The sequence below is a fragment of the Glycine max genome, chromosome 4 (genome assembly GCF_000004515.6).
Source record: "Glycine max cultivar Williams 82 chromosome 4, Glycine_max_v4.0, whole genome shotgun sequence".
Lineage (NCBI taxonomy): Eukaryota > Viridiplantae > Streptophyta > Magnoliopsida > Fabales > Fabaceae > Glycine > Glycine max.
Window position 1 is genome coordinate 43,656,176 of NC_016091.4, and position 21,075 is coordinate 43,677,250.

The 21,075-nt window shown below is 28.8% G+C and overlaps 1 protein-coding gene across 1 annotated transcript; it reads left to right on the forward strand.

Annotated features, from left to right (window-relative positions):
• Positions 1–12,537: 12,537 nt before the first annotated feature.
• LOC100787394 (polygalacturonase-1 non-catalytic subunit beta) lies at positions 12,538–15,026 on the forward strand. Its single transcript, XM_006578561.4, has 2 exons — positions 12,538–12,839; positions 12,979–15,026. The coding sequence occupies exons 1-2, from the start codon at positions 12,792–12,794 to the stop codon at positions 14,824–14,826; spliced, it is 1,896 nt and encodes a 631-aa protein (XP_006578624.1). The 5' UTR covers positions 12,538–12,791; the 3' UTR covers positions 14,827–15,026.
• The last annotated feature ends 6,049 nt before the right edge of the window (positions 15,027–21,075 follow it).

Sequence of the window (21,075 nt, forward strand, 5' to 3'; positions counted from 1 at the left end):
ATTGTCGTTGTTCTGCCTTAATGGCACAATGTGGAAAAATATGGATCTTTGTGTTGCATTCGCTACCTATTTTTATCTTTTTTGTGTTCCATGTTCGGGTTCCTTTCTTTACCGTGTTCATCTATGTATTACTTGCAAAAAATAACGTTTATTACTATGATTAACTTTGAGGTTCACGAGTGATCTTCAATCTTCTCCAATTTTGTTCTTATCATGGTAACGTATCAACGCGTACAAAATCTCTGTTGTAGATATTATTGACATTTGTGCTTATACAGGTTAAAAATAAAAACAATTTACTTTTAATGCTCCTACGTTTTGTTTCCTTCAATTTCGCACTATTTTATGTCTTCCACGTTTTTGCTGCTTCAATGTCAATCAACATTTATTATTTTTGTCAATGTCAATCAGCATTTATTATTTCCAATGAATTAATATTTCCAAAAAAAAAAGCGCCGTTGTAGTTACTTTTGAACATTCAATCTCATTTTGAATTCAAATGTGTGACTGTTAGAGTGAAAGCCTTACATCTAATAACAATAATAAAAACAATTTTTTTTAATTAATAATAATAATTTATAATAATATATTATTATAATAATAAAAATAATTAGACTAATATTGTCAATTCATGATTGGAGACAAAAACAAAGCCTTCTAGACCGTGGTTCAACATTTATAATTAATGATAATAATTTATAATAACAATCATATATAATAATTTATTATTGTAATAATAAAAATGGGTTATATTATTTTAGATACAATTGTAGATTAATACAATTTTATAACCATTCGATATTAATACGGTTATATTATCTCACTTACGAGTACTTGATATGTTTCCAGATTTATTGAAATTAATTTGAATGAAAAGTTATACTAAAATAAAGTTAATTTAAATATATTGCAGTGTTTGATGTACGTAGATTTTAGTGGTTATGAAAATAGTGATAAATTTACATCTAAAGATGAAATGCAATCATGCATCCATCTTTTTTTTTAAAACAAATCTGTTTGAGTCAGTTAATTTAAATAAGTTTATAATGTTTGCAGTAAGCGAATTTTAATAATTATAAAAATACAGATAAATTTCCATGTAAAGATGAAGTGTAATCATATATCCTACAAATTCTATTTTTTTTCTTTCTAAATTATATGTATCTTTTATAGAAGAGAAAACTTTCCTTTTAAATATTAAATGTTACATATTTTATTGACGTTTAATTAATAAGCATATTTTATTCGTATTTTTGTTAATTTTCATTTCGAATTAATAGGTACTTAACAATCAATTTTAAATATTACAGTATCAATTTTAATATATTATTAAAACAGCTTCAATTTTGTATTTTTTTTTTGCCGTAATCATTGTTAATTTATTGATGTTTAATTAATAAGCATATTTTATTCTTATTTTTGTTAATTTTCATTTCAAATTAATAGATACTTAACAATCAATTTTAAATATTATGTTAGGATATAGAAATAATCATAATTTTCAAATTAATAACCATATTCTGTTAGGATATGAAAATAATCACAATTTAGTTGATGATTTATTCCTAATTAGTAGGTACTTAATAGTTAATTTTAAATATTACAGTATCAATTTTAACATATTATTAAAACAACTTCAATTTTTTATTTGTTTTTGCCTAATCATTGTCAATTTATTAACGTTTAATTAATAAGTATATTTTATTCATATTTTTATTAATTTTGATTTCAAATTAATAGATACTTAACAATCAAGCATATTTTTTTTTTTTTGAGAAAATTAGAGTGATGATGATCCCATTTTGATTGATGGAGAAATTTTTATGTTACTTTGTTTTAACAATTTAAAGTTGTAATTTAATAATTATGATTTCTAGGCAATGCATTTTATTGTTTACAATTTGCTAAAAAACATAAATTGAAAACACGTTTTTAAATATATACATCAATAAATAATTAATAAATATAATTTAATGTCAATCATCATTAAAATAAATCAAATTCATCAATGTCAATCAACATTTATTGCCAATAATGAGTATGTCTCTTTTTGATTCTCCATGACCATTCAAATTAATTGGAACGATTTCATTTGAAATACAATTAACAAGTCTACACTTTGACGCATGTTTCAAATTCATATTTTATTTAATGTATTTTTTCTGTCAATACTTAAACATTATTATTATCCAAATAAACTAAATTTTCAGTCATTCCATAATGAATTTTAACATTATTGATGAATATACAACAATATTTTCATAATAAAAGTCTAGCACGGGAAGTGAAAAAAATTATCATTGTGATACAGTGATCAGCAATAAATATGGATTATGCACAGTAAAAGTCTAGCGCTTAATATACTAAGTACATTATTAACTATTCATTATAGTTGTTCACCTCCCCAACTATTGAACAATATTTGAGGAATTTTAAGTTTTTCTACTCGGGTGTTGTACTATTTTGACATGCTTTCATTTTTGTTCATTATATATGTTTATGAAACTTCTCCATCATTGTATTTGTTCATGAATATGCTGAGATCTCCATTATTTTTATTTTTATTAATAGTAACTGTAAGTATTTTTAAACATTTTTCTTTGTGTGAAAATATTTATTATTTAATAAAATAAATATACATTACTAAGAATAATTTAATTGTGGTGGTACATATTATAAAGTAATATGTCATTAAGATTTATGATTTTTTCGCTTATGGTATATGTTATTACAAGATTTATTGACTTTCGTATTTTTTATGTTTATCTTTTTAATCTTTCAAATGCTTTTTTACATAGCCTCTAATAAAGAAAATAAATATTAACGATTACTGGAAGTGTAATAGCCTCACAATAAATATACAATCGTATTCATGATATTTCTTCTAGCACGAGAAGTGAAAAAGATTATCATTATACTGATCAGCAATAAATATGGATGACGCACCGAAACGATAAAAGGTTAGCGCTTAATATACTAAGTACATTATTAGAGTATATATATGGATTAATAGACTAAATGTTTGTTGAGGTACAAAAAATTATCATGGGAAGTGAAAAAGATGATCATTATATGACCAACAATAAATATGGATAACGCATGGAATAAACATTACTATTTTTCAGGTTGACGTCATGAGACCTCTCATACATTTTTTTTGTAATTGTTTGTTCGTGAATATATTATATGTCTGTCATAGTACTTTGAATTGTAATTCCATTAACTAGTCTTATCAGACAAAGTTCCATTTTTGTAATCTGAACCATATTACTAGACTATATGGTTATTTGTTATTTACTTAAATATAGAAGTTAATTTTTTTATATATTCTTAAATATTAGTAATATTTAACATTTAAAAAATCTCAAATATTACTATAAACGATTTCTTTATGTTGCAATATCACATAACCAAGACAACTATTAGATGTTTGTTATTATATCACCTCCACTAAAGTATATTGATTTTAAATGTCTACTTTTCAGGTGAATATTGATGTATATATTTATTTATCTCTCTTTATTGTGCAACCTCTCTTTCATTACTAGAACAACACCATCCAACAATCTACAATAGCATTGGGTTTGTTTGTATTCTTACTTTATGTTACTTTTTCTAAACATAGCTTAACATTATGATCATACAAATAAGCATCCTTATTAAACTTTGCTTATGTGTTGGTAATATTTAAATAGGAGTATGAGCTCGGGGGTCGGCACGGACAAAAGACTAGTTTGAAGTTCAAAAAAGATAGAACTTTAAAGCTTGGGAGTTTGCAAATCATACCTAGACTATAGGGGAAGTTATCAGCTACCACCACATGGAAGACCCCACCATGGCTTATCGAGCTAAGCATAATCAGTCAAATTTTGCCCTTCGTTAGCCTAATTTGATTAGCAAATATGGCCTAAAGTCATGTTTATATAGTTACGAGGCGCAAAACATGGCTAAGTTATAATTAAGAACAAATATGCCTTGTACTTAATTTTGAAAAACACAATCAACCAAATTCAAATCCAGATATCTTGCAATTTACCTTTACTAACAACTTTTTATCATAGCTTATTTATATCATTTATCTATTATTTTTTTCATATAATCTAAATTATTTTTCTACTACTACTTTTACATACACGAAGCACTTACTAAAGTAGGTTGGAAACCTATTACTAAGAGACAGATTTCCCCTCTCGGTACCAATTACTTGGCATGATTTTGGATTTGTGTTGGAGCAATTTAGTTGATCCATTCAACTAAGTTAAATTCACACGACAACAGAAGCAAAGCAGGAGACATTGTTGTTGCCTTGTTGGGAACTTGGGTTAATGGAGAGGTGGAAAAATAATTTGGGCTACTTTAAACTCCTTTAATAAAAGAGTGTTGCTAGATGCACCAATCATATTGTTTGTGCACTCAACAATAAATTGGTATTCCAAAAACACTCCTAGGTGTTTTCTTCTTCCTTTTACCTTTTTGTTTAATGTTTTTAACATTCATTCATTCATTGTGTAGGTTTTTTTCTTGATTTTTCATTAAAAAATAATCTATTTTTAATTAGAAAAACAATAACTATTTAAAAACAAAATTGAAAATAATATATTTATAATTAAAAAAATAACTATTTAAAAGCAAAAATCAAAATAATATTTTTATAAATAAAAAAATATATTAACTATTTAAAAACAAAAATCAAATTAATATATTTATAATTAAAAAAAACATTAACTATTTAAAAAAAATCAAATTAATATATTTATAATTAAAAAATAAAAACATTAACTATTTAAAAACATAAATCAAAATAATATATTTATAATTAAATAAAAAACAATAACGATTTAAATGCAAAAATCAAATTAATATATTTATAATTAAAAGAAAATTAAAACATACAGATTAGGTAATCCATATGAGTTATACGGATTAATCAATCCATATAACTCATATGGATTACTCAATCCATATAACTCATACGGATTACTCAATCTGTATGCATTATACGAATTTTAAACGCATACCAAAGACCAATGGCAACGTCAAACACTTGCCTCAATGGCGAAAATGGCATGATTGTGGTGGACACGGCCTAAACGGTGCCAATGGAAGTTGTGGACGGCAACAGCGTGGCGAAGAGCACACCAAGAAGGAAGATGAAGAAGTTAGCAACTTGTAATATCGTGAGGACTGAACTAGGGAGGGAGGCTGGTTTTTAAAATTTAAGTGAAGGACATTTTTGACACTTCACTTAAATTGTTGGGAGCACAAGTAATGGTGTTGGTTGCACCTACCAACACCCTTAATAAAATGTAGAACTTAAATTCTAAATTTTGATCCCAAATCAAATGAAAGTCAATAACCCAATTCAATGAAACATGTGTCATAATTAAACTTAGGTTAATCCAATTGGGTTTGGGTTGTCCAATCCTTTTTAAATTTTGTTCAAAGAGAATGAGACTAAGAGAAGTTTAGGAGACTAAAAATAATCATTAGTTCATTGTTTAAAACTTTCATTTGTTTGACTATATTTTGCATTTGTTTGACTATATTTTGATATAAAGTTATATTACATGGTTCCAAAGTATATTTTGTCTTTTTTTGCTATGTATATTTAAAATGTTAAATTTTTTTAAGAAACAGCTGTATTCAATTAGGATTTTAAAAAATCTTTTTAATGAAAAAAGTCTTATGGTATTTAATCAATTTTTTTTAAGGGATAACAAAATTTAGTGGTACTCAATTAAGATTTTTTATAGTTTTAAAAAATATATGATATTTAAAATCATATCAATTTCGATGAATTATCTTGTGATCGGATTTTGATGAATTTTGAGTTTTATCTCTAAATACCAAATCCGTCAAACAATATAGTCCGACATCCTTGAGACTTTTCATTTTTCATCCCAGACTTTTTTTTGTTCTCATTCTCTCTTTCTTGAAGGTGGTATAACATTGATAGAGTAATTTCTTTATTCCAATTCTACACGTTTTTTTCTTTCTGTTTTTAGCTTATAACAAATATTTCTATTTTTATTTTTCTGGGTTATTGCTGTTAGGTTAACTGTTGATATTATTATATGTGATTTGTTCAATGGCAATAAGTTTCGGATCTCTCTTTTACATGTAATTGGTATTAAATATCATTTCAATCGGAATACCTTGTACACATGAGTAATATATATATATATATATATATATATAATCGCGATTATATATAACTGTTGTTACATGAGTCAAAAATATATATAGTCGCCGTTAACATATAATCGTTGCTTCATGAGAAAAAAAATATAGTTTTGTCACTATAGGTTGTGCACTCTCTAGGTAGCTTATGCAAGGAACGTCAATAATGTATGCTCGGGTAATGAGATTTGAAATATGAACTATGTATAATTCACGGCTTGGGGTGTCATTAGTAGTTGGGATGTACTTAATAACAGGTTGTGCACTGTTACATGGTTGTATTCATGCAACCTCTTTTGGACATCTCTCACGCACCTCCTTGATTGAATGTTTATTTTTTATTTTTTAACAAATAATTGAATGTTTATTAATGATATTTTCTTTGTTTCTAAAAAAATGTTGAGAAAGTTAGTTGTATGTTAGAGAAAGTTAGTTGTGTGCCGTGGTGGCATATTCATAATTTTTTTAATGGAGACAAAATAGTACATGATATTTTTACTGAACAAAAAATATTCAAACTTTTACAAAATTCACAATTTCATAATAAAAAAAATCAAAATATCTAAGTTTTTATAAATTTAAAAGAATAAAATGGATAAAATCAGTACCAATTTGTTTTCTCCTTTGTTTTTTACATTCTTATATTTAAAAAATTATTTTATGGAAATAATATTTATTTTTTATGGGGAAAAATATTCAAGTAAAAAAATTTAGTTAAGGGGAACAATTACCCCATAATTATTAACGTGCATTTGTCCCAGGTTATGTGAATTACCATTTTTTGTTAGTTTTAGTAATTGATTTTCTTATTTTTCTGTTAATTTTCCTATTAGTTTGGTATAATCGCTAGTCAAAAAATAAAATGGAAGATTCATAACAATAAAATAACTAAATAAAAGGCAAAGAGAAAGAAAGCTATGACTCCTGAACCACGGATGATATCAATGAGTTGTTAATGGGTTGGTTAGTAGACAAAATGTAGAAAGAATTATATTTCTTCATCTGAATCCTAAAATTATAAGAGGACAAAAAAAATAATTTATCCACAAAATTCAAATTTAAAATCTTATTTAAAAAAATTAAATTTAATATCATTCAATCTTAATAATTTATTGATAAAATGTTTTAAGATAAATAGTCATTTTTGTCTCTGAATATGTAATTTGCTGACAAATGCGTTCTTGAAAGATAAAAATACAAAATTTAGTCTCCAAAAATATAACAAGTGTGACAAATATATCCGACAGTTAACTTTCATTCGTCACCGTTAATAAAATAGTCTAGGTGACACTAAGAGACAAATTTGTCATTGAAATGATTATTAACGAGGCCATATCGAATTGTCATAGGGACATATTTGTCATATAATTTTTTTTACTTTCCGTCTTCCCAACCTGCTCACAAATGTGTCTCTGACAAATGAAAATACAAAATTTAGTCTCTGACAGTATAAAAAGTGTGACAAATATATCCGGATGGTAATAGTAGATTCTGACTAATTATTATAATTTGAAAAAATTTATATAGATTACGACAAATTTATTTTTAACAAACTCATAAATTAAATTGAGTCTAAAAGAAAAAAGAATATTAGTTTTATGAACTCGTAAATAACTTTTTTATACTCTAATGCTTGATGAAAGGTTTAAGTAAAAAAAAAATTATTGTAAAGCATTATATTTAAATTAGATCCATGAATAATTTTTAGGAAAAATTGCAATGAAACTTTTAATTTGTAAAAAATACTTACCTCCTTGAAATGATTTTTTTAGGTTATGATTTTTTAAATGATCAGTTAATAAAAAATAATTGTGTATGATATAAAAAAATAATTTAAAAATCAACAAACTTTTATTATAATTTGTAATTTGATGTCATTGCATATACTAATAGACATTCATATTTTATTATGAAAAATTTATAAAAAAAACAATTAAATAAATAGTTTTTACTAAACAAAAAAATGATTTTCTTATTTTTTTATAATAATTTTTTTTTTATGTTGATAACATTTATTCAAGAGTTAATAATTAAAAAATTGATTTTTTTTTTGTAGTTAAAGAAAAGTAAGAAGAATTCGTCACAATAATAAAAATTTACTTTCATTGATAATATTTTGTCGTAATCATTATAAATTTTTCAAAATTATTATAATTAGTTACAATCTACTATATCTGTCACATTTTTTATATTTTTGGGGACTAAATTTTGTATTTCAATATTTCAAGGACGTATTTGTCAACGAAGTGAAAGACGAAAAGTCAAAAAATATTATATAACAAATATGTTCACAATGAGAAATGACCACATTGACCATCATTTTAATTACAAATTCATCCATCTATACCACATATGTTATTTTATTATAAGTGATTTGGGACATAATTTTATATTTTTATTTTTTTAGGAATATATTTCTCAACAAATTATATATTTAAAAATAAAAGTAATTATTTATCCAATTTTTCTACTAAATACCGTTGTTATGTGCCCAAAAATGTAATTACTCTGAGGTCAAGAAAAAGTTATCCAGAGTCCAATACCTCCCTTTGACCGAAATTTCTATCTCAAGTCTGGACGGCATTTAAGCATGTGCGATTCGATATGTCAGGTATATATTACTGCAATGCACGCAATACTAGGGGCTATTCCTATTTAATTTGGGGTATGTACGCTTTATCATTATTAATTTCATACCACTTAAATTTTATTTTAAAAATAGTGCAAATTGCAGGAAATTATATTTATATTTTACAATACTACTAACGATTTTGCTGTAGTTTTTTTAATTAGTTTTAATAAATCGTGAACATATGTAAGGCTTGAATCGTGGTTACAGATGACTTACATTAAATACAGCCAGAGCTCCAAGAAATAAAAGAACCGTGGTACTGGTTTATACGTAGTCTCATCCAGAATTAAGATGCAACATGTTTTTTTAATTTTATAGTCATTTTAAAATATTTTATTGAATGAGATGAGACAATAGAAATAAATTTATAATATGATATTGATGTTTTATATTATATGAAAGTGAGTGTTACGAGTTTCTGAATATGAGAGGTAAATACAAAATTCTAGTAAGAGTAGTGAAGATAAAAATGATGAAAAACAATAAACTACGTGCGCTGATATATTTCCTTTTTCCCAAGATCTCGACCATGGCTACCTTTTGTTGAAGATGGCAACATGGCGGCAAAGATCTCGACTATGGAGTCCACTTCGGTGAGATTGGAGATGGCAGCGATCATGTAGCATAGATCGACCTTGGAGGATTTGCAACCATGGACAACGCTAACCAGTGCCTGGGGAAGAGAAAGGTGAGAAAGGGAAGTGGAGGGGAAGAAGAGAGAAAGAGAACTTGGATAGGGGAGGTTCTCTAAGTTTGGGGATTGGGATTGGCAGAAGAGGAAAGAGTGAGATTGGGAACGAGAATGAGAACTAATTGGTTTCTATTTAAAAAAAAAAAAAAACACTTCAATAATAGCATATGACCGTCTGCAATAATGAGTGCCTGCAATTTTATAGTTTGCTACAAAATTTGAATGTTTACCATTGTAGTGTTAGTGTAAAATTAGGCCAATATAACTGTGATTTTTTTCGGCCAATCCTCTGCCCTCCAACTTAGATATCATAAAATTGGGTATTTAAAATCTTATAAATTCACCCGTTGCTCATCATCCTATGTTGCATACCATTTTTCATTCTCTTTCCTTTTTAATTCTCATTAGATGCTCTCAATAATCATGATTCATATTTTCGAATGAGATCTGATGTAACTGGTATAAGGGATTTTTCACCATTGCATAAGTGCACTGTAGCAATTCGTATATTGACATACAAATTACCTATTGATAATATCGATGAATACGTTAGAATTGTTGAATGCATCGCAGTTCAATGTTTAGAAGTTTTTATAAAGAATGTAAATGAAATATTTAGGAATGAGTACCTAACAAGGCCAAACAACAACGATATCAATCACCTACTACAAATTGGAGAGACACGTGAATTTTTAGGTATAAAAACTTCGTACCCCATTGCCCAGAGGCTCTTCGCTATGCGAAGGTATGGGGGAGGGATGTTGTACGCAGCCTTACCCTTGCATATGCAAAGAGGCTGTTTCCGGATTCGAACCCATGACCAACCCGTGAATTTTTAGGTATGTTGAGTTTTATTGATTGCATGCATTGAGAATGAAAAACTTGCCTAGTTACATGGCAAGATCAATTTTGTAGAGTTGATCATTGCAAACTCACAATAATATTTGAAGTCATCACATCACAAAACTTGTGAATTTGACATGCATATTATGAAGTTACAGATTCAAATACTAACATTAATATGTTAAATCAATCACTTTTGTTTAATGACGTTTTGCAAGGTCGAGCTCCTCTACTACAATTTATAATAATGGAATCTCATATAATATGTGATACTATCTTGCAGATGACATTTATCCTGATTGGACCACTTTCGTGAAGATCATCCTCTTGCCACAAGGAGAGAAAATAAAGTTATTTTAAAGATGTCAAGAATTGGCAAGAAAATATTTGGAAAGAACATCTAATGTACGAAAATCTCGGTTTGCAATTGTATGTGGTCCATCACATAACTGATACATTGATATGATGAAAAATATTATATTAACATGTATTATATTACAAAACATTATTATTAAAGACGAACCAAATACATATAATGATAATGTTAATGTTAATTATGATTAGATAGAGTGAGAAATTTCAAAAGTTGACTTATCTTGTGGTGTGTCTCGTCTCGTAACTTTATTACATACCTACAAACAAGACGTTATATGTATATAAGAAAAATGCATTAACAATTTTAAGGAGACTGAGTATTTAGTAGAGCATACTTGAACACATTTTGGTGACAACAATGATGAAATTTAACTTTTCTTATTGAGTGTCAATATTTTGTATTTTATTGCTTATGAATGTAATATATTTTTCGTCAATTTAATTTTAAGTCATAAATAAGAAATTTAATTATCTATTTTTTTCTATCTTTGATATTAGTTATTTCATAATTATAATGTTTATAATTAATTATTTAAATTTAATTAAAAATAAAACATAAAATATATTTAACTAAAATTCATTGTAAGACTAAAAAAAATATCACAAGATTTAAAATTGGGATCTATCATTAAAATAAAAAATAAAAAAATATCTTAATATATATGTTACACTCTAAGACACATGAAAAAGTACTCTAAAATTTGAAAATAAAATTTAATATTAAAGATGCTCTTATACCTCTGAGCTTAACTGATTTTAAGAAGATATTCATGTTATCTCCATCCACACATTTGCCTGTAATCTCACACAGCAGAACCAGCCACTGAACCAGTAAAAAGCGGACTTAGAAAACCTTTTCATAAGCATGTACCACCCAGCTTGAACTGGAACTAACTAAACATGTCCCAACTCATCACATTGTTAATTGTATCAAAAAATTGTGGGGGTTGTGTTTATTTTGTAGAAATAAGTATTTATTTTTATTAATTTTTCACTAGATTTTAAAAACAAATAATCACTTTCTCAAAGTTAATATATCCTTACTAATCATGCGCTAACTCGATCATTCTCTGTGATCAGCACAACTGTAGGATTTCTGATAGTACTTGTCTACATTCACGGTTTTTTCTTATATTAAAAATACTGTAATAAACTCATCAAATTATCAATGATAAGATAAACACGTAGTTAGAGAAAAGGAAGGCCCCACTACTTAGTTAATGGATAGCTAAAGTAAAAAAGGAAGCATCTACTATCTACAGAACCCGAGTTCAGGGTTCAACGTACAATTTCCCTTTGGAATTGCCTAGTTTATCTATTTTTTAATCACACCTAATCCATTAAATACTGTTCAAAACTCTGATCTAATTCTCATCATCCACTTGATCATTATTATCATTATATTAATAATAATATAAACTCGATGCAGTTCTTCACTCTGTTTGAACCATTTGCGGTCCACTAACTATCTCGAACCTATCCAACGCCACATAGCACCTTCCTCCACCTGCATTCATAACGAGACCTTGCCATATTCAACTGTCTGAGGAGTAATAGTTATAGCAAATAAGACAAGCAAATAAAAAGACCACTTAACTCTTAAAGCTGTATTATTTCATATAAATATAGAAAAAGTATAAACATACCCATACATATCTTCAAGGCTGCCATAAAATAAAAGAAAGTGAAAAAAGAAAAAGAAAAGCAAGGTACTTTTTTTCCCCTAGATTAAAGACGAGTCTCTCAACTCATTACATTAAAAATTAATCTTACTTCTAATATGTGTGATTAAACAATAGGAATTAAACATGAACTCTTAATCTCTCAGTCTCCTATACTTGAGCACAATGAAATCTTACACCCCTAACACTACTTTATAAATTATATGGTACCTAGCAATGATACAATGTTCGCGCAGAGAAAAGCAAACAATGTCTGGGGAGACCACATATTTACTGTCCCCTGGCTCCAAGTGATCAATGGTCCCTCTATATTTTTTCTTCTTCTATATTAATATCACTATCTAGTTTCTCCCCACCCCCCACACAACACGCTCACAACAACTTCAAAATGAGCATTCACTTCTTCTTCTGCTTCTTGTCGCTCTCATCTTTCCATGTAAGAACCAAACACAACCCCCACAATTTTCTCTCTATAAATTAATTGCATAATAGTTATACTAATAATCTTGATTACCACATTGCATTGCTTGTTTGAGTTGTTTCTTTCATTCTAATGATATGTTCTATAAATGCAGGTTTCTCTAGCAATTAAGGGAATGCCTGTGTCTCAGTCTCAGTCTCAACCTCAAACAACACTTGAACTCATAAACCCATTCAGCCCCAAAGCCTCACTCATTCGCTATTGGAACACTCGCGTTTCCAATAACCTTCCAATCCCTCACCTTCTTCTCTCAAAAGCTTCAACTCTCACACCACACCATTACGCTATTCTCAGCAAACTTCTGAACCAAAAACCTAAACCTAATGAAAACCTTCACCACTCTCTCTGCTCCTCACCGAACTTACTTTGTTCCTTCGACGACACACCGTTCGCTCAAACACACAAAAACGACGACGGGAACTTCGCCGTTTACAGCAACAAGCGCTTCGCCAACTACGGATCCTCCCGAGTCGGCGGAGTCGACTCGTTCAAGAACTACTCCAACGGCCTAAACGCGAACAACGACGCGTTCCGGCGGTACAGCGCCGCCTCCACACGCCGCGGCGAGCAGTTCAAGAACTACGCCGACAACGGCAACGTCGCCAACACGAACTTCTCCAGCTACGGCTCCACCGCGAATCAAGCCTCCGCCGAGTTCAGCAACTACGACAAAACGGTGAACGTTCCGAATCTCGGATTCACCACCTACGACTCCGGCGCAAGTAATCACAAACTCTCATTCTCTAGCTACGGGAACGAAACGAACTCTGGATCGCAAACTTTCACGAGCTACGGAAAACGCGTTCGCGGCGGAACGAGCGAGTTCGCGAACTACGCCGACGACGCGAACATTCTGCAGTCGGAGTTCAGCAGCTACGGAGACTTGACCACCGGAGCGAGCAACGACTCCTTCAAGTTCTACAGCTTCAACGGCAACAATCCGCGACACGTTTTCAAAAGCTACGGCGACGGATCCGCCGCCGGAGTTGACAGTTTCATCAGCTACCGGAATCGCGCCAACGTCGGCGACGACTCGTTCCAGAGCTACGCGGTGAGGTCGAAGTCCGGCGCCGCCACGTTCGCGAACTACGGCATGTCGTTTAACGTCGGAAACGACAGTTTCACTGAGTACGGAAAGGGAGCAATGGGGAAAACGTCTTTCGGTTTTAAATCATATGGGTTAGGCCGCGCGTTTAAGGTTTACAACAAAGACGGCGCGTCGTTTTCGGAGTATCGAAATTTCAGCGCAGCCAGGGGCAAAGTTGTAAATAAGTGGGTGGAGCCGGGTAAGTTTTTTAGAGAATCTATGGTAAAAGAAGGAAACGTGATTCCAATGCCTGATATTAAAGATAAAATGCCTGCAAGGTCGTTTTTACCCCTGGCGATCGCGTCGAAATTACCGTTCTCGTCTTCAAGGATTAATGAAATGAGGGAAGTGTTCCACACGCGGGAGGGGTCTTCTACAGAGCGCGTGATGGTAAAAGCGCTGAAAGAGTGCGAGAGGGCGCCGAGTAAAGGCGAGACAAAACGGTGCGTTTCATCCGCGGAAGAAATGATAGGGTTTGCGGTTTCGGTTCTGGGTCCCAATGTTGCGGTTCGGAGCACCGAGAATTTGAACGGGTCTGGATCGAGTGTGATGATTGGGAAGGTTCACTCAATCGACGGTGGAAAAGTGACCAAGTCAGTGTCGTGTCATCAGAGCTTGTACCCTTACTTACTGTATTATTGCCACAGTGTACCCAAAGTGAGAGTTTACGAAGCTGAAATTCTTGACGTGGACACTCTGGAGAAGATCAATCATGGGGTTGCCATCTGTCACCTTGACACGTCAGCATGGGGCCCACAACATGGGGCGTTCTTGGCGTTGGGGTTTGGCCCTGGGAAAATTGAAGTGTGCCATTGGATATTCGAGAACGACTTGACGTGGACCACTGCCAGTTGAGGAGAGAATGAGAATCTCTTCTTTGGCTTTTCTTTCAGTTAGTTACTACTACTTACTACTATATCAAAATCAAAATTCAAAACAATTTGGATAATTTAATATTGTCATATTTTGGAATTCTATTTATAATTTTCAGCTTGTGTCATTTTGTAGAGGTTTTGAGAAATTCAAATGCTTGTGTGGTTGTTAATTGCTATTAATTATATTCTGTTCATTTTAGTCTATTTTAAATATGGAAAGACGAGAAGGCTGAAGGTGTGCATTCAGGTGGCAGAATGGGGAGGACAAGGGAATATAAGTTACACGAATGTTAAGAAATGTTTGTTTGCCGAATTGAGCCATTGTGGGATGACACATTTGAGAAGTATATATTCTGGTGTAGTAGTGATGGGATGGAGGCATGGTTGTGTTTTGATTGGTTGTTGTGCACAGTTGCACACCGTGTCTTGGCTAGGGAGCCTATTAATGCCATTATACTACTTCCTTCAATATGACTCATTTTGCTGTGTCAGTGAAATCACTGTAGGGTGAACGTGAAGAGGAGCATAAGGAGGAATATGGTGAATGAATGAAGTGCGCGCATGTTGAGAGGTGGAGTCATTGTGCGGTCTAAAGTGAGAGCAAAAAACAGCATGCAAAATATTGCAGCTTTAAGTGCAAGCAAAGAAAAGAAATATGGACCATGATCAATGGCTCAAAAGCACGATTACAAAGCAATAGCATAGCTTATGATAGGTTAGTGGGTGGTGCATGACATAGGCAGGGGACACTATCAGACAATGAGGACCCACCATCATCACTTCTTGCATTGCCCTTTAACCCTTTTACACTTCTGGAATGGTCTAATATCATACTATATCATGTCCGAGAGAAAGTGAGAAACCATGTCACGGCTTGATCATCATCTACTTCAATTAACTCCTTACTATATATGGCTGCAATTTAAACGTGAAAGCTCGATGAGAATGATTCATGTAATTGGTAAGCATTATTCTAATTGGCTAAGACTACTTGGTGTTTATTTATTAAAGCATAGTTTTTTTTTAGTTTTCTATTAGAGCTTTATTCACGAATTAAATTAATATTGCGTGGACTTACATTGCGTGGACAGTGGACTGTTTCACGTCTTTACACAATTGCACTAACTTATATATATACTATTTATTTAATATCAAATTTCAAGAGTAATATGGATGTATAAAAAAAATTCAAGAGTAATATTTTATATATAGATCATTATAATTCTTTCATAAAATTGTACTATTTTTATCATTAAAGATTTCACCCTCAATCTTAAGTCATTTGTATAAATATAAAATTTTATTTTTATTATGATTTTAATTTTCATTTTGACATGAAAGTATTTATTTGTTTGTAATAAAACTATCCCTCAAGCATATTTATCTATTTGTCATGATTATGATGCATGCAATTTTTTTCATTTAAATGTGTAGTATGCTGAATTGGCTTCCGAGGTTTGTGATGGACATGGTAAAATTTCAGTGGCAGATTACAAAGTGTCTGAGGTTTATCTATTTCTCAAGCTCTCTTGTTTGTTCATGGACATGTGCCCTGGATCCATTTCCCCTTTCTTTTATGAGATGTGTGTTGTAAGCTATATTTCTAATTTTTTTTATTGCCTGTGGAAGATTGGTTTTCATATATATACACTCCCTTATGATAGTTTGAGATGTCATTTTTCGATCATATGGGTTCAAATGCAAAATTGCCTCTTTTGCATATGTAAATTATTACATTTTTTCACATTTTCTTTTCGTAGAGATGTTTATGGTAAAATTTATCCCAAAACATGACCATATTTTCCTTAATTTAATTTGTTTCTAAAAAACAACAAAAATTTACTAAATAAAGAAAAATAATTGTAAAGGAATAGGTACTACAAGAATACCAGAAGTTTGTCTGTTAGGGGAGTGGGGTATTGAATATATACAAAAAAAAATACTTTTTTTTTTAAATGACATTTTAAGATGGCTTTTAGGTTAAAATTATCTTAAAATCTTTAATTTAATATTTAATATTTTTTTAAAAGACATATAAGATGGTTCTTTAAAAAACTATTTTAGAATGTGTTTTCTAAGACGGTTTTTGAGACAATCGTTTTAGAATTTTCAAATTTTTAAGTTTTTTATTATTTAAAAAAAATATTATAAGATTGTTATCTAAAAAATTATTTTAAAAAGTCTATCCTTTTAAGACGATTTTTAGTTAAGAATCATTTTAGAAAGATACTTTTTTTAATGGATTTTTATTAAACCGTCCTTAAAAGTAAAAATTTCCTACAATATTAATTACAACGACGATTAATAACCGACACAGAATTATTTTTTTAACCAACTTAAAATGACCTTTTTGGGGTGTGTCATTCTTCTGGTCCTTAGAACCCACATGTCCACCACCTCAGCCCTCCTTATGCTTTATTGTAAGAGTATCTTTTGTTTATGTTTTATGGGAGGAGTGTTCATTTTTTTTAAGTAGTGTGATATTTATCATGATTTTATAGTTAAGTTAATTATTTTTTATTTAAATATTAATAAATATGAAATATGTAGTTAAGTTACTTTAATAAATTATCATATTTTATATATTTTATTTTATAATGATAATCTCATGAAAAATTGATAATCAATATGTTTAATTTTAAAAAATACATATACTTATAAATTTCATTTACAATGAATTATTTATAATAAATTATAAATTGATATTAATTTTTTTAAAAAAAATTATAATACACAAGTTCAATGAATTTTAATTTAAATAATTATAAATTTACATATATTGTTTTTTTATTGAATTTATACATTTTATATAAATATTGCATCAATATTATTACTTAGAGAAAAAATAACTTATTTAAATCTTGATAGACTTATATATGTTTGAAGAAAATATCTATTCAATTAAAAATATAATCAATTTTTTAATTAATTTTAATATAATTATATTTAATGTGATACTATTGGTTCATAAATCTCTAATGGAATCATGACATCTACCCACACCACTAACCGATATGGAGAGAAAATGAAGAGGAAAAAAATATTAAAAATGACAATTTTATTTATTTTTATATATAATTTTTAAATAATACTACATACTAAGTACAAATTTAAAATTTTATAATTTAATGAAATATGGGCATCAAGTGGATATAAAATGTAGTTGCTTATGTGTGACTTGCTTAGTTATTGTTAGACTAAAAAAATTCAATAACATTATTGTACTTTACTGTTTTTATTAATTTAAGAAATTCCAAGACATGTCACATAATTCACTGTCTTATTAAATTTAATGGAGACACTTAATATTTTATCTTCCGAATGCGTGTACAACTTTTCAACTTGTGTATATAATAACAATACTGTATACCATTCGCTTCTCTTATTTTCCCTGAATATGTACCATTTTTTTAACATAGGGTTCATCTAATTTCCTATGATGATAAATAAGTTAGGTACGCGAGTATAATGTCAAGCAAATAATAGTATTAATGTATCGTTACCCCTCAAGAATGTCCAAAATTTTAATTTTGTCAAAATTATTGATTTATTTCTTCTTTTTTTGTAAAGGTCAACACTATTGTTTACTTGTTCTTTATACTAAATTTTTATGTTTTTATAATTTAAGAATAGAGTTACTTGAAATTAATGATATGTTTAGTCTTTGTTTTGGAACAATAAGATATATTTAGTGAAAATAACTTATATGCTTGTTAGAGGTTGAAAAACAAACCAAAAGTTAAAATAAATTTTAACTAGAAGTTATTGAGATAGTTTATTAAATTAGAAAATTTCTTATTAAATTAATTGTCAGAAATTTTGTAATATTATAAATAAAAAAGTTATATAAAAGGATATACAAAATATTATCATTTTTAGGTAAAAACATTGTTGCTTACTAAATGGAAAAGTGTTTCATTACACAAAAAAATGGAAAAATATTTGAATTATCTTTAGTAACATAGTTTTTGTCTAACAAAAATTATTAGTATAAACTTTGAAGGGTCCTTACTAATAACATGGTGGTGTGTATATGTGTGAGTGAATATTAGTATAGACTTTTGAAGGTGGATACTAAGAATATGGTGTGTGTGTGCTCTGACATAATTTCTATGGTAACATCCTATGTTTTTGTTAATATTATTAAAGAAAAGGCTTAGAGTGTGTTTAGATGAAGAAATTTAAAATGTTAGAGAAATTTAAAATTTTAAGAATTTCAAATACTTCAATTGAAATTCTTTTATTTTCAAAATTTTGTGTTTGGATAAAAAAATTAAAATTATGAGGATGAAAAAAAAAAGAAAAGATATGATTGATGTGCTAGTTATACGTGTTCTCTATGCTCACACCGGATCGGTATTTTAGGAGCTCAGACGGTGTTTCTTGAAGAAGACTATAAGAAGAGAATTTCAATTTCTTATCTTTTAGAAGGAAATTGAAATTTTAGATTTTTAGTTGTTTAAAATTATGTTTTAAAATTCCAAAATTTTAAATTCTTCATAAAAAGCATCCAAACAATAAATTCTAAATTACAGAAATTCAAATTCTCTGACAAATTACTTTCCTCAGTTAAAATTCTCTATCCAAATGCACTCTTAGTGTAATTTTGATTTCTTTATTTTGTTCAATATGTAATTTTTGTCCTTTTATTTTAAAATAAAGATACTTGATCCTTCTGTTTAACAAAAAAATCCATGATTTTAGTTCACATATTTAAAAATAGAAATATTTAATTCTTTTAATTTAGAAAATTCACAATTTTAATTCCTATGTTTTTAAAAAATATTCAATTTTGGTTCAATCTCATTTTATCTACATTTTATTTCTTTTATTTCTTATATTATAATGAATTAAATCATGTTTGTACGATACCTTAAATGAATATGTTAATTCTAATATTCAACTGCATCAAAATAAAAGAAATAAAACGTAGGTAAATTGAGAATTTGATTAAAATTATAAATTTTATAAAATAAGAAGATCAAATATCTCTATTTTGAGATAAAATACTAAAATCATTGATTTTTTTTAATCAAGGGACTAAATATTTGTATTATAAAATGCGTGAACCAAAATTACGGATTGAGCAAAATATGAGGACCAAAATTTCATTTAAGCCTAATGAAAATTAATCTAATATGGTAAAACATTGATAAATGGAAATTGTGTTTAGTTACATGTTTATATGATTTTTTAATATAAAATCAAATTTTCTTTTATAGAAAAGTGCATTTTTTAATAATTTTTGTTTCAAGTTTTCTTAATTAATTTTTAACTCTTCTTATTTTATGTTCAAAGATAAAAAACAATAAAGTATTTCTGGTTTTCACAACAAAACATAAAATGTGCAATAACAAAAACATGAAAGTATTTTCCTAATGATATATAACGACCATCATTTTACCATTTAATAATCATCATTTCACGAATTTTATTAGTTAAGTTTTTTGTGCACATTTTATCAACATCTTTTTCAATTTTGTTAGGTCTAAAAGACCACTTTTTATATCTACCTTGAATTCTAATAATTAACAATAAGTATAAATTATTGATTTTTAATGAGTTTATAACAAGTGGACATGATCGATGTTATTAAAGAATTTAAATATAATCTACATGTATCCTCCACATTCAAAGAGGATAGTGTTCCATTAAATATTAACTAGCATCCAACGCGCTAAAATCAAGAGTGTCCATTCATGATAAAAACTAGAGTTATACATTGTATATTGTTACCACAAACGTCCAATCAATATGAGACTTGTACACTCGTTTAATATGATCAATGCAATTTGAAAAGGCCATGATAACCTTAAAGGAAAGTGCATATATTCTCTCTCTCTCATTTTGTCTCTCTTTATTTGAATTATTAACATTTGAATTTAAGAAAATGACAAAATAGAAAGAAAAAAAAATAGAAGGTCTTCATAGAATATTTGTCATGAGTTGATTTCAACGAGGACAAAGAGCACATGGTGTTGTCTGTACTTCTACACATATTCTCACAAATAAGCAAATGCCACATAGCTTCATCTTCCATTATGAAACAACGATCTTTTCAAGGTATCAACACTGATTCCATAACGGATCTTTCATGGAAGTCTATTAAAAAAGTCTTTACCGATAAAGAAGTAGATGAAAACATTACGAGAAAATGAGAATATCTCAAAAGCAAAACTCGACTAAAATCACTGGACCGACTGATTTAAAGCTTTCATTTGTTTATCAT

What these genes read in the sequence shown, in the direction of transcription:
- LOC100787394 (XM_006578561.4), top strand. Translation starts at nt 12,792, where the DNA reads ATGAGCATTCACTTCTTCTTCTGCTTCTTGTCGCTCTCATCTTTCCAT. An exon ending in TGTCGCTCTCATCTTTCCAT is followed by an intron (nt 12,840 to 12,978) that starts GTAAGAACCAAA and finishes CTATAAATGCAG; the next exon opens with GTTTCTCTAGCAATTAAGGG.